The following is a 16,122-nucleotide window of genomic DNA, read 5'->3' on the forward strand; positions in this document are numbered from 1 at the left end:
TCCTGCGGCCTCAGTTTCCACCTCTTTAACGAGGTGGGAGAGGACCCAGGACCTTTAAGATCGCTACAAGTTTTAACTTCATCATTAATTCTCTGATTAAAGAAACATCTCCTTTGGTGCTGTGCCAGGGCCTGGCTCATACTGGCTTGTTCCAAATGCCTGTTCTGAGCTCCTATCCTCCCCCCATTTTCTGACTCCTGCTCCAGCCCAGACTCACCAACATCAGGAAGACGGGAAGCCTCCACATGCTTTGAGGGAGTTGGAGAGTGTCACCAAGAGATCTCTGGAGATGGATGATTGTACAGTTTAGTCCCTCCAGGAAATCAGCCTCAGTCTGCTGCCAGCTCTCCCTTAAAACTGCTTCTTCCACCCTCCTTCACCCTCTGTTTCACACCCCTGATCTCCTCCATTTGTGACCTGGGGTGTAGCCCTATTGATTACTTGATCCTTGTCTAAGCTCCTCTCTTCATTGCAGCTATTTGTTTACTGAGTGACCACAGAAAACAAAGTAGGTGTGATTTTTTTTTAGTGGAGGTGGGTTAGCATACATACCCCTTAGCATGCCCTTCCCCTAAAAGTGTGGGGAAGCTCAGGTCTTCAGGGAAACTTCCGTATGTGCTTCAGGTAGAATCATTTCAATAATTAATCTAGTGACTTTGTGAAAGAGGAATGATTTTCTTCCAAATCTAAAAGAAAATTGTTAACTTGTCAGCCTTTTAGCTCAGTGGCAGATGTGTTTTCAAGACAGGTTATTTCTATGAGTATTATTAGCTCCTGTAACCACTTAGTCCTCCTTAAACAAAGGTTCTGAGAAAGAGTCCAAAAGGGATTGTACTAAAACTGTTGGCATTTACAAAGCCCAGAGGAAATTAGTTAAGGAAAATACAGGGATCTTTACCACTATTCAAGGGACATTCTATGAGCCTACTGCAAAGACTGCTGCAGTGGGAACAAAGGACATTTTCAGTTTCCTGGGCAAGTCACTTGTTCCCTATCAGCCATTTCCTCATCTTTAAATGAGGAGTTTAGCCTAGATCAGAGATTCTTAATCTTTTTGTGTTTCATGGACACTTTTGGCAGTCTGGTGGAGCCCTATTTAGTCCATCTCAGAATGTTTTTAAATGCATATGCTACATAAATACATACATAACATATGAAACCAATCATTATGAAAGTTATCAAAATTATGTGTGTATACACATATGCATGAATGTATGTATAAGTATATATGTATACATATGTTAACAGTTCATGAACCTTAGGTGAAGAACTGTGGGACTAAATCATCTCCAAGCTTCCTTCCAGCTCAGACACCAGATAATTCTACCCTGAAAACAAGACTCCTTGTATGACAGATAGAGCATTGGACTAATATTCAGGAGACTTGACTCTAGTTCTAGCTCTGCAACTATTAATCCATGTGACCTTGAGAAGGTCACTTCCCTCCTCTTGACCTCAGTTTCCTCATCTGTAAAATAATGGTCTGGATTAGATAACCTCTAGAGCTCTGTCCAATTCTGACATTCTGGAATTCTTTTTTTTTTTTTCAAGTTCCATTTGACTCATTTTTTTCAATTGCTGGAGTGGTGGGGAGGAGATTGTACCTTTGTGGGGGTCCACTCTTTTATCCACCAGGAAAAGTACACATTTCTTAAATAAACACTTAAATTAGCAATGAATAATCTTACAATAATTCCTAGTCCTACTTTCATCTTCAGATCACAATGTCTGTAATCCATAGTTAATCATTCTTTGTTGATAGTGGAAGCTGAGTTTTAAATGATCATATTTACATTAATGGAGATAAAGTGTTCAAATTTCCTTTAAGAGAGTCAGCTTGGATGGGGGCAGCTAGGTTGTGCAGTGATAAAGCACTGGCCTGGATCAGGAGGACCTGAGTTCAAATTTGGCCTCAGACCTTGATGCTTACTAGCTGTGTGACCCTGGGCAAGTCACTTAACCCTCATTGCCCCGCCCCCCCCCTCCAAAAAAAAAGAGTCAGCTTGGTATAGTGAAAGTAGCAATGGACTAGGGAGTTAGAAAAGACCCAGGTTTGAATCTCACCTCTGCCACTTACAACCTGTATAATCTTTGGGCAAGTAATTTAACCTGAAACTCAGTTTCCTCATCTATAAAATAGGAATAACAATATATGTAAGTACTTCCCTCAAATGATTGTCTAAAGATGAAATGAAATCATGTATGTAAAACCTCCTGCAAAACTTTAAGTGATATATAAATGCTATAGCATCATAGATATCATAAAGCTGAAAGGGACCTTAATGGCTATCTTTGCCAACTCACTCATTTTACAGATAAGAAAACTGAGTCCTAGGTCAGTAGTTATATTTCAGATTTTTCATAATTCGGACTGACCTTCCTTAATAAATCCAAATTAGGTATTACTATACTCCTAAAAGGGTAGATGTACTTTTAAAAAATATTATTTCATTAGCCACAAGGTGCAACTCTCATAAAGTAAGATTTTACAAGAGGTTGTAAATAAGAAATCAGGGAGAAGCTTCATCAGCTAGAATGAACTTTGAAGATAGTACTTGCTCTTTTATACAGGAAGAAACTGAGGCACAGAGAAATGAGTTATTTCCTCCATTGTAACAAAGGTAAGTCAGTAGTATACCTGGAATTTGAACCCAGGTTTTGTGATTCTAGTTCCACCCCCCAACTATATCACTTAGAACATGAAAATAATTTAATGATTAATATTTTTTTCAAATGAATTACCTGTCAGAGGCTTCTATTTACATGTTGAGCCTTTTTCCTCCTTTAGATATTCAGTATTGTACATAAAGTGTAAATGAAATGAATAAAAGGATTACTAAGGAGGCATGAAGAGCCAGGTAAGATTAGATAGATGCTTCTACCAGCTTCATGGCTCTTCCCAATAAAACTAAACAACTCAGGATCACAGATAATAGATCTGAGGTCATGAAGACATTTTTTGAGGTTCTAACTCCTATGGCATTCTGGCAAAGCCTATGGAACCCTCTCATAATGATGATTTTAAATGGATAAAATAAAATACACAGAATTACAAAGAAAACCAATTGTATTGAAATAGCAAAATTTTTTAAATCTTCATAGATGCTAAGATTAAGAAGTCCTTGCCTTACCTTCTAGCTGTTATCTGCAGTTACATATTAGGACTGGAATACCACACCAAGGCAGAGAAAGAATTTAGGATGGCTGAAAGTGCTGGGTTGAAATGAAGTCTTGAAATTACTCATTCAAAATTAAGAACCTACCTTGTATGATGTGCTGGGTCTAGAGTAAAAAATGTTTAAATAAGTTTAGATAAGACAAGATCCATACTTTTATGGAGTTTACAGCATAGTAGAGAATAGAACAGATAAAGATTTAACTTTAATATTTATCAACTGCTAAATGCATGAGTTATGAAATAAAGGGCTATGTGAGCTCTTAGAGAAGGGTTGTCACCAATGAGGGTTAGTGTATATGTGGGCTAGAGATTAAAGGAAGGCTTCCTAAAAGAGATGGCACTTTAATTCTTTTTTTTTTTTTTTTTTTTTTAGGCAATGGGGGTTAAGTGACTTGCCCAGGGTCACACAGCTAGTAAGTGTTAAGTGTCTGAGGCCGGATTTGAACTCAGGTACTCTTGAATCCAGAGCTGGTTAACCACTGCGCCATCTAGCTGCCCCCCCCCCACTTTAATTCAATTTTAAAGGATGGATAGGTATTCATCATGCAATGGAGTCTAGATTAGGTAGGGAGGAAAGTAAAGCCATATATGAGATGATGGAACAGGTGAATAGGGAAGAGTTAAGGTAGGTGACGAGAACCAGGGTTAGGGCTGAAAGAATGAAGGAATGATAGCCACATAAATATAATAAGACAACTCAGGCCCAACCTTTCTTTTTTTTCTTTTTTTATCTATCTTATGGAAATGCTTGTTTTATTCCATAAATTAAAAATAAAAATAATAAGTATAATAAGACAGATGACTATAAACACATATCTTGAAATGGAATGAAAATGGAAGTCACTGAATTTGAGGTCAAGGGACTGTAAGATCAAGATTTCCAAGCGTCATCAACATGGGTACTAAAGACATTAAAGATGGATGATGTGGGGGCAGCTAGATGGCGCAGTGGATAAAGCACCCACCCTGGATTCAGGAAGACCTGAGTTCAAATCTAGCCTCAGACACTTGACACTTACTAGCTGTGTGACACTGGGCAAGTCACTTAACCCTCATTGCCCCGCAAAAAAAAAAAAAAAAAAGGTAGACTTGTGGACCAGTTGTTGAAATCATTGAGGAAGACAAGAATATACTGCATGTTAGTAAATGCCTACAAAAAGGAAGAGAAAGCGTGGCATAATATGTCAGTCAAAAAAGTGAACAAATATGTCAGTCAAAAAAGTGGACATTCCTTTGCATTTCTATCTCATTCCAATTAATAAATACCTTTGTATTTTATTTGTGTGTATGTGTATGTGATATCTATATACACACATACGTATAATATATACATATATGCAATAGCTTGTTAATACTTTCAAACGTTAAGTAATGGTCGCCACCTTGTGGACGACAAAATAGCAACAGCCAAAAAAGATGAAAGAAACCACAGAAACAAATACATTCACACATACACACATACTTTTATTTTTTAAATTCAGCTTGAGTAACAACGGGCTAGACTTGTCTCTTTATAATGCTATTCTGTGTTCCAACCAAATCTGCCCTCACAGAGAATGAGATTTTCCATTTTCATGAGATTTTGAAGCAATGTACATTTTAGGCTTTGAATGTAGTTACCAAAGAGTTGAAAAAGGGCAGCTCATGACTCATATATTGGATCTCCCTAATGTGAAGGGGATTATAATCCTTAGTGACATATATGTTTTGATATGTCTCCACTGAGAGAAGCCTGCTATTGGCTAGAAGGAGAGACAGATTGTTGTTATATGGAAGACTTTAGGTTTAAATTCTCCCTTTGACTAGTATTGGCTCTCTTACTTATCCCTTTGTGCCTTCGGCTAATTTCTAAAACTTGGATTTCTAGCCTAAAGTTTCTTACACCAATGAGAAAGAGATTGGAGATTGGATAGAAGAAAAAGACAGATTGACAGCTAGATAAATGGTATGCAGAACCGGAGCTGTGTGACCAGGTACCCTTCACCTTTAAGCTTCAGGATGTTTCCTAAAACAAGCTTTGGCAGGTAGCAATCTTCCTTGATAAAGGAAGTATTCATACACCAATGAAATCAGATTATTCAATCACACAAAGATTCATTATTTTATTACTTCTCCAGAACTTTCAAAGATCTAATTTCCGTGTGGTTATTTGCTCTCCCGTGTAGAGTAAAAATACTCCAAACAGGATGTTTTAAAAGCTGCTTCCTCGTCCCCCAGGGAAAAAAAAAAAATCACAGTTGGTCAACTTTCTGGTAATGCACTTCCCTTTACTTACCGGTATATTTCTCAGTTGAGGAGACTATTCACTATTTACCATCTGGGTGGCAGAGTAGATAGTGGGCTGGACTTAAAGTCAGGAAGTCCCCAGGAGGAATTCTGACTCAGACACTTATTAGCTGTGTGGCCTTGGGCAAGTCACTTAATTGCTGTTAGTCTCAGTTTCCTCATCTGTAAAATGGGGATAATAATAGTACCTACCTTACAGGGCCTTTGTGAAGTTATAATGAAATAGCAATTATAAAGTAATCTGTAAACCTTAAAGTACTATTTAATGCCATCTGGTATTACTGGGCCAACGTCTAAAGTCTTTCTACTTTTGTAGGACCCTGTATTAGTTTGTTTGCTGGTATAGCCTTTGATAATCTGGAGTGACTTCCACACATGATGAAATATCAGAAAAGGACTGTAGAAAGGATATTCCCCAACTGCCTTGGTGGAAAAAGTACCCATTTGATTAAATAATGTAGTAAAGCCCTTTATATGGTTTTTGATGAAACAAGTAAGAAATTCAGTAAATTATACTAAGAACGTGACTAAAATTTTCATTCCCTTTGACCCTGAGCTCCCACTGCTAGACATATTCTCCAAGGATGTGAAAGAGAGAGGAAAAAAAAAAGGCCCCCAATGCACTTAAATATTTATAGCAGCACTCTTGTTAGTAGCAAAGAATTGGAAACAAAGTAAAGGGCTAAAATCTGTGGAACAGCTAAACAAATTGTGGTACATGTGTAATAGAATATTATCGTTCCAAAAGAAAAAATGAATATGAATTCAAAGAAACACACAGGAAAATTTATATGAACTGATAAAAGTAAGCAGAAGGAGGAAAACAATATATACATGACTATAACAATGTAAATAGAAAGAACTACAACAAATAAGTGAAATGATTGCTGTGTAATCGGAGTGATCAATCTTGGCTCCAAATAAGAGAGGAGAAAATACAACTACCTCCCTTCTTTATGGAGGTGGTAAACTATGTATGCATATACTGTCACACTCAATAATTCTGGTTACTTTTTGCAGGATTGATTTTTGCTGTTTCTCTTTTATTCTTTGTCATGAAGGATAGTTCTCTGGGGTGAGGAGTGGGAGAAATATATTATGAAATGTGACAACAAAAGATGTCAAGATAATTTTTTTCAAAAAAATTAAAAGAAACTCCATAAAATTAGCATGTGGAATGCCAAATAATTTCCTCAGATAGTCTTTTAATTCCCAGCTAGAACAAAGTAACATACAGAAGAAGGGAATGAAATACTGTGTAAAACAAACTGAAAAACCTACCTTGGATAAGCATGATTTTCTATTTTATTTAAAAGCAGAGGCCCAAAGAGTCATATATACTATTGATTTTATTCAATCTTATATGCAAAGGCAAGCATACAACAATTATAACAGTAAATAATCCAAGCATGCTGAGTGTTTTCATGTTGTTGGATAGTGTCCTGCACAATTGTTCCTTAACAAGAAGCACTGCTTCTCTTATTTTCTAGGAATGTATCTCTAATAGCTATACACATGTAATTTCAGAGTTAATATGTGCATAAGGAAAATTAAGACATTAATAAAAATTATCAGGGAAAATTAATATCCATGGAAATTCTTGTGTCTTTCTTGCTACTTAAAACAACAGGCTCAAGAACTATCATAAATTTTCTTCCCTCAAGCTATCATACAACCAATGACATCTTTCCATTGGCTATTATGCTGCCAAGTGTCACAGTTACTCAATTATATGTCATTCTCAATTTGGTTCTGCAGCTCCAAACTCTCTGGATGACATTTTCATGGCAGATGTTGGGTAGCTCTCTAGTGATAGTGGGATCGTCTTATTGTACAAAAGTCTGCTTAACCTTGTTACCTTGCTATTCAAAATTTAATCTTAGAAAACTTCTTGAAACATCTTAAAAGACAACTGAATGTAGTTTTTTCAAGCTAAAAATTTCAGTTGTTATCACTAGTATTGTACTATACTGAGTTGTTAGCCACTGGCTTTTTTTTTCTTTTCATTTTTCAGGTCTAAGTTTAATTCAACAATAAAGAGAATGCTTCCAAATAAATAAATGCTAGCTAATTATTGGTGTCTTTTGTAACATACTCCAGTGCTACTGCAGTTTTCATTAACCTAAGCTTGTTGCTCATGCTGGATAGCAATTTGAATAATCTAAGTGACATCAGGCCAGCTCCTACAATTGCAAAAACCACTCCCTAAAATGTGATATATTTCTTGGGTTAAGTACACTAGAAGAAACAAATCCAGGGAACTGGATGATATTCTGATAAAATTTAGGAGTTAACTACTGTACTTCCCAAGTATATTCATATACATAAAGGGAAGCATCTCAACTTACCTAGGGTATCTAATACAATATGATACATATATCAGAGCAAACATCTATGATTTGCCTTATCATCTTAAATCAATGAATTGGCATTTTATTTGTTGGGACAACTTTGTTATCAACCATGGTGGGATAAAAAGAGAAAAAAGCCTATTCACCAGGGGATCTTAGTATATCAAAATGTTATGGAAAGTCAAAGCAATCTGAGGGGAAAACACAAAGGTAAGTAAACCTATCCCTTTTCCAACCTCCAAAGTGATGTTTTGGTAAATTAATATTTCTCCCCTTTCCATTTACATTTTTCTTTTCTGAAAAGCAGTAGCTCTCAATTAAGTAAGCTGGAAATAGATGTGTTTGCATAAACAGACTTTTGGTCATTGATGAGCAGCAGCTCAAGTGCATAAACTGAGTGAAGATCAGGTAAGAATCTGCATTCAAAATAATACACACTCTCAAAACCAAAACCCAAGGCATGCACTAGTAGGAAAGGTGGCAACTCAATTTTAGTCATTTAGTTTCATTGCAAGCAGTCTTTATTGTAGCATGCTTGCCGAGATTTTATAGTTATACCACGCAGTAAAGTACCACATGCCTCTAGCAAAGAACATAAAGTAACACTCCAAAACTGAGCAAAAATGATAACAGGTTATAGTCCTTAAAGTTGCAAGTTTATATACAGAAAACTGTTTTTTAGGGTATTGAACTGTACATAGATAAGCAGTAGTGCCAGAGAAGGATGCATGGCATAAAGGTGCACATATGCTTAGAATCCTACATGTGAACAGCATTAAATGCAGGCAATTCATGCAATACATTTTCCATGTATTATGCATACACTAGTGCAAAAGCTAACATAGTATGTTTGGGGTTTGCGAATGTTAGAAGGAGGACTTAGCATATGTACAACTTTATTTTTTCTTTTTTGGACAAAATAGATACAGGAATTATTAGATAAGAAGGGAGTGCTTCTCTATCCAGTTGATAAGAAGAATAAAGAGTTTAAGAAGAGGAACCTGAGAAGGTGCTTCAATTAAAAAAAAATATATATCCTCAAAATACATTTTAGGATGGTTAAATCACATTCTTAAAGTAATCTTAAAATTTAATATTGGCACATTATTTTTGTTATAAATATATGTGATCCTTTATATGACATTTAACCTACAGGAAAGATTCAGGAAGCATCAAGGAAGTCTTTGTATTTGGCTTTCACAGTGCAAGTTCCCAATCAACTTGATCAGATAAAAGATTAAAGAGGAGAAAAAAATATGATAAAATAGATTAACCATTTAAATTACTGAAATAAACAGTCATAAAAGTATACTATTTTTCCAGGAGTAAGCAACCAAGAATTTTGAAGCATATGAAAATTAACAATAAGCTGAATAATACAACTAGAAGTATAAATAAGTGTTGTTAATCACAATTCACACAGGGACAGGCAGGACAAGCTGGGTGCCCTATGAGAAGAGCTAGTGGTGTCAGAAGTAGGCTTCCCCATGGCCTACTTCCCCTAGCCCACCCACTCCTTCAGTTGACCTCCCTTTCTCTTTCCCTTTCCCCCTAAATATAATTGTGCTTTTGTAATCCAAACAGGACAGTAGTGTGCTTGTCTTTAATAAGTTATACTGAAGAAAGTTCTGCAGAATCCAGCTGTCAGACCTGTAACTTAAGGTCTGCCACATTCAATGTGGTTCCATGTTGATTTATTACACTACTGTCATTGCAATTTCAAATCCTAAAAGTATTTTCCCCATGACGTCTCCCTTCTGAGACAATCTGACTTATCAGAAATTTCTAGTATACCAACTGTTTCATCCCAAAGTAAAATAATATTTAAACAATTTTCGGCTAGAAAAAAAAAGTTCTGTGAAATACATACATTTAGAAACTGGTTTTATTTTAAACCAAGTTTTAAAGTTCTCAAAAAAGGATCTAACAGTCCTCAGTATAACACACTTACTTCCCATGTTGGACTGTTAAGAGAGAAAGTATTAAAACACCAGAATTCATAGATTTTAAGAGAAAGCAATTTAGTGATAAATAACTTAGCTCAAAATAGAAACTCCATATTCCATAACCCTGAGGACAAACTGAAGCGCTCTCTTAGAGCGTGAAATGAAGCTGATCCTATTGCTTATATGGCTAATGCAAAGGCAAGTGAGAGAGAAGGAATGTAAAGAAAAGTCTTTTACTATCTAACTTCTCTAATCCAAACACCATTTTAAATAGCATATGACTTATGTTGCAAGGGAAATCAGGAGAGAGAATAACACTCTATCCATTCTGCATAGTTAAATCTGGGCTAGCTGACTATTCCAGAAACTTAGTTGGCTCTTCTCCAGGAAAAAGAATTCAGTCTTGCTCATTCAATATGGCACTTACCATATCTTCTCAAGCAAGAGAGTGTATTTTTACCTAAAGGGTTCTCATTGTCAGCCTAAGATTAATAATATAGAAAAAGGTTCATTAAAAGACACTTCTGAGATGACACTGTTGGCACAGGATGAAAAAAATACACGCCACTGAAATGTCAAGTAAACAAATTTCCTACAGATGTTCCCATTTAATAAGAAGTCACAGTCTTGTTCATCAGAAGGCATATTAATATTTAGCTCTCTGGATGACCTTTATAATTTATCCATTTAAAGCAAAATTACTTGAACATATAGGAGGCTTGCTTCCCTCCGTTAGTTTTGAGTTCTCTCCCTGCTGTGGATTTATTGGCAGGTCCATAGTTATTTGCACTTCCATTTCTCTTAGGATTTGGACGGATGGGTGCTTTGAGGGGCTTAAGATGCTCAACTGAGGAAAGAAGCATCTGTGGTTGTTTGGGAATTCTAATATTACCACTAGCCTGAATCTTAGAACTACTGTCACTGCATGGCAATTCCAGAAGTTGCTGCTTGGCACCTTCATTTGGTTTCTTCTTCTTTTCCTTCATTCTCATTTCATAGTTTTGCTTCTGGGGACACGACCTGCTACTAACTGCATAAATAGTTTTGGGAGAACTCTGGAATACATAATATGATGGGTGGGCTTCTTCACATTGAACTTCCCTCTTGCGAAGATGAACTGCCTGGCCAGGGGTAAACTTTGTAAACCCTTCAGGATGTGTTAACATCCTGCTAGACAAAGTATTTGGAAATAGCTTACTTTTCCCAGGGCTCTTTGCAGTCCATAAGGTACCAGGAGCAGTCTGAGGTCTTGCTTTGACTAGTTTTATTTTTTCACTTTGTACGGTTTGCATTTGTAGCCATTCTAGTTGAACAAGTCTATCAATATACTTCCCAAGAGACTCTATTGTCTGTGAGAGGTGCTCATTTTTGTGTTCTGTGCTTGTGGATGAAGCTATATTATTTAAATCCCAGGAGTTAAAAGGGGGTGGAAGGAAGTCAGGATAGTAATATTCAGTCTGCTCAGAGCCTTGATCAGCATGAGGATCAAAACAAACTGGATCAATTTCTTCAGCTCTAAGATTAAGTTCTGGTGGTGTAAAAGGAGAAGGTGGAATAGGAATTCTTTCAGAATCAGAAAGATCACTGGCACTGTCCTCATCAGCATCTTCTTTAATAATACTCAATGACTGAAAGTCAAGAAATAATTTGCCCATTGAAGGCTCTGGAAATCTGGAACCAAATGGAGCAGCTTCAGCAACAGATACTGGAATATTCCTTTTAGGGTCTCCTTCTGTATAACTACTTGCTTTAAGTTCATCCTCAGTCCTTTGGGAGATATCTATAATACTGCTTTTCAACTGGGAAGGAATGAGGAGGGTAATTGAGATTTACTCGTCTTTTTTCTAAGGGATCCTTCTTCTTTGAACCCTTTGCTCTATTCAGAGGTGGGCCAACATTCATACTGCTGTGGGAAAAAAAAAAAGCAGCCATCATTCTTAGAATATATCATACAAAGACAAAAACTCATCTGGCTATTACTAGAAGTCAAAACAATATAGGAACCCTTTAATTCTACTTTTCAATTACTATACAGTATTAGGAAATTTGAACTCCCCCATAACTCCTCTGCAGAAAGGGTAGAATGACCCACAATAATTAAATTTTCCATGTACTGATGGAGGACATGTAGTACAATCACCTCTTTTTTATATAAAAAAATTACCCAAAGTGAGTATATTAATTCAATTTCACTTCAATTATTTAAACTTTAAGATGCTGTTTGTATGGGGAAAGGGTGGAGACCAGCTTCAATTACTGTATTTCCCTAAATGTCTTCATTATTATAGTTTTAGAAAAATTTTGCATGCTTTATAAACATTTGGAAAAAAATTGCTGTCAAAACCCTAATTCTGTTGTGTTTGTGATAAACAGTGCTTAATAACATTAACAAGTAAAATCCACAGCTTTAGTTTGCATGCCCATCTATAATTTAAATGTAAATAATATGCAAAATACATGTCTCACAGAACTTAATCATCAATGAAAGCTGTGGTGATTGTGAGCTACTAAAAATTCTTTATATTTAAAATGTAGCAAAACCACAAATCACCTAAACCCCAGTTAAGATATATTTTCAAAGAATGCTTTCAATTTAGAGATACATTCAAAAAAACTCTGATTAACTGAATGGAAAATCAGAGTCTCACAACAGCCAAACTGCTGAGAATGGAAAGAATAAGGACAGTACTAGACTTTAAAAGTTTAATGAAAAAAATGGATTTAATGAAGACTACAAACACTATTAGTAACATCACAACAAACTTGTTCTTAAAAGATTTTACCTTTTTCAGTTTATTTGTCCACAGTACTATAAGCTGCAGGTAAAGAATTTTTGGGGGGACTATACATCAAAATTTGTACAAAGCTTAATTGTTAAGTATTTGGGATCATACTCAGATAATGAGAATGCTGGTGGTTCAAAAAGCATAAAATGAATGGCTTGCAATTTGATTTTTGGTAGTTACATAAAAATGAGGAATATGTGGCAAGCTCAGGAACTTTTCTAGGCAAGGACTGTAATTTTATAACCTATAATACTCCTGATTCATAAAAAATGTAACTCATTTAAAAAATAAAATTATAATGATCATAAGATTATAGATTTAGAATTAGAAGGGACCTCAGGGGTCATTTTGTCCAAACTCTGACCTAAATAAAAATTATTTCTACAATGTGCCTTTTCCCAAAATTCTCCCTTCTTCCCCCTTCTCTTTCCTCTCTTTCTTACTCTTCAATCTATCTTGCATTTAAATATTATGTAAATATTATGTCCTTCAAGTAAAATAAAGTTCCCTAGTTACTTGTGGAAAGGATTTGATTCATTTTTGTCTTTGCCTAAATGTAGGCTCTTAATAAATGCATGTTGAATTGAATTGTTAAAATTAAAGAAAATAAGTTAGAGTAAGTGATTTGCTTTAAGTCAAAGTCATACAAGATAATCTGCAGAAAGCCTTAGAATTTGGACATTAAAATGTCTATGAGTATGGTATCATAGAAAAGGTGCAAAATTTGGAGTCAAGAACTCTGGGCTCTGGTCGTATGGCCTAAGGACTCAGTCAATACAAGTGCAGGAGAATATATATTTATTTATAAATAACAGTTTCAGAATTAGGAACTGATTTTGGATATACTATATGTTAGGAACAAATATGTGAAATAATGGAATTATTAAAAAAAAAACACCTTACCTGCTTTTCTGGCAAGCCTCATTCATCCTACTCCCTTTCTTGTAAAAACTCCGTGACTGAACATCGTCTAGGTTGCTATGAGATGTCTGTGAAATAGGCATATGTAGTAAGAATCATTGTGAAAATGTAAAAACTGAGCATGAAATCTGAGCAAGTTCTTTCTACAACTATTACATTACCTTTTCTGTAGTGCTGGAGATATTCTTACTCAATCTGCTGGAAGATGATGTCAGCTGAGGAAATGGTTTCTTTATTCCTTTTATATTTGGAAGGGATGTTCCACTGTTGGAACTAGAAATAACAGAACACCTCTTTTAAGTTATTATTAATGGTATTTCTTGCAAATGAACCTAGCATCAGTATTGGGTTGTTTAAAAGCACACAAAAAGATTTTAAAAGCAAAAAAAAAAAAAAAGCTCAATTGAAAACTGTGAGGAGGATAAATTTACCATACTCTTCAAAGATCAGCTAGAAATGTACAAACTTTCTTTTGCCCATAATCATGTTTACATGATAAAAGATCATGATGCTATAATTGTTCTAAATTATATATCTATAGCATATCTATACATATCTATACACGTACATATATATATATACACACACATATATGTACATAGATACAAATATATTCTTATGGTGATAGTAAATTGGGGTAATAATGAGATACAGTTTAGTGACTGACTCACATCACTCCCTCTACCCCCAATTCCAGTTCTGGAACAATCAAATAATCAACTCTGCCACTTTTCTCAGAAGAGATATGTCAATCTATTCCCCATGGGCCCACTCACCAACTTTGCAGACCAAAAAGCCTCAACCTGGCCACCATTCTTTTAATCTATGTGTCTCCCTCAATCAATTAGAATGTAAGCTCCTATCCTATAGAGCAAGAATAGCTTTTGCTTTTATATTTGTGTCCTCAGCACTTAACAATGTGACAGACTAAGGACAAATAACAACAATTTGACAGTATTTAATAACACACAATAAAAGCTTTTCACATTCAGTTCATTCACATATTTGTACATGAAAAAATAAAAAGTGAAAGTTGTTTTTTATCATCCATTTCAGGTACACTGATGCTTTTTAAATTACCTGGGCCAAAAGAAAGTCAAGACCTTATTGTAATAGCTGGTTGACTACACCAGGAAGGCTCCTCAAAAGTTAATTAATGAATATTTTCCTTATGTTGTAGTCAAATTAAAAGGAAAAACATCCTCTCCTTTCAGGAGAGAAAAAGGTCCCTAGGAAAGACAAATGGGAATTTACACAAAGATCATGTAATTCTTTAATGAAAGCATCTTATCTCATCAAATGAGTGGCCCATTATCTTTTGGGGACCTGGGGTACAAATATTCTATGATTGTATTATATATAAATCAATGAATTAAAATTAAACCTCATTATGAAACCCTGGGGCCAGAAACATCACCAATGGGTCATGTGACATCTATTAATTTAAAAAGTATTCATTAAAACAACCTCATCCGTGTGGTGCTAGTTTCTTACTAATATACCTCATACAAATCGTTTCTTTCCTCAAAGTGCATACATATACATACATACATGTCTATATATGCACACATATATAGACATAAAAAGTAAATATATGCATATATGAATATAATTCACTTATCAGGCCAATAAATCATTATCACTTTACTAAGAATGATTTCTACTAACATAAAGAAGGAAAAAAAAATAGATTTCCTTACGTTACCATTCTCTGACGTGTTTCATAAGTCTGGCTTTCCTTTTTCTGTGTCCCTCTGGGCAGTAATAAGGGACAGTCTTTCATACCTGGTCCCATAACTCCTCGTAAGAGAGTACGATTGCACCTTTTTCATATCACCTTTCTCTGTAAAGCCAAAGGTTCCAGCTCTTTGTACATTTAAGTCAGAAGGTGAAATAAGAAAAATGCCATCAGGTCTAAGGACGCAGTAAACGAACACGTACCCTTCTCTTTCACGTGGCTTTAAAAACCACCCAACTAATTCTAGTTTCCAAAATGCGCCATAAGCTTGATTAAGGTCAGCTGCATTATTCATTACACAATATTAATTAAACCTTGTCTTCCTGTCACCAGCTAGTGCATGACAGAAAATTAAAAACACAGCAGTTCCCTCCTCCCCCCCATGAATTCGTCAGTCATTTAGGCCAGCAAAGCATTATGGGTGATGTGCAGAAATGACGCTTCACCTTACGCAGGGCTACTACTGCTGTCAGGTAGAAATTGTTCATCCTTCAGGGCTGCAGTTAATATGGCCAATGGGACCATTATGGCGAAGCTAGTTCCTAAAATAACCTTCCGCTACGAAACGAAATGGTAGAATTCCCCAAGGGTTGACTAGCTTTAAAAAAAAATCTAGCTATCTGCAGCAGTAATTCAATCATATTTTTAGCTTTTACTTGTGCAAATATATATATATATACACATACAAATATATATATATATATTTAGACATACAAATGCATTTGCAAATTAAATGCGCATGTACAGTACCTACTGAATATTTACACCATCCAGTCAGAACAACATAGATTGATTAGAGCTTCCTTTTCGCAACCACAGAAATACGTGACTAAGCAGCCAGACTTACTTCCCTTCTAGCCTTCTAGCTAGCTGCCTTCCTCCCAGTAGCTGGCTACCGCAACTGTGCATGCGAACT

At 35.6% G+C, this 16,122-nt stretch overlaps 1 protein-coding gene across 1 annotated transcript; it reads right to left on the minus strand.

The window, feature by feature from the left end:
• Positions 1-6,795: 6,795 nt before the first annotated feature.
• FAM217B (family with sequence similarity 217 member B) lies at positions 6,796-16,095 on the minus strand. Its single transcript, XM_043982478.1, is given in 6 exon segments — positions 6,796-11,575; positions 11,577-11,667; positions 13,451-13,536; positions 13,630-13,741; positions 15,169-15,311; positions 15,957-16,095. Coding segments are annotated over 5 exon segments (1,500 nt in total). The 5' UTR covers positions 15,264-15,311; positions 15,957-16,095; the 3' UTR covers positions 6,796-10,459.
• Positions 16,096-16,122: the final 27 nt, after the last annotated feature.

Source organism: Dromiciops gliroides, chromosome 2, assembly GCF_019393635.1.
Source record: "Dromiciops gliroides isolate mDroGli1 chromosome 2, mDroGli1.pri, whole genome shotgun sequence".
NCBI lineage: Eukaryota > Metazoa > Chordata > Mammalia > Microbiotheria > Microbiotheriidae > Dromiciops > Dromiciops gliroides.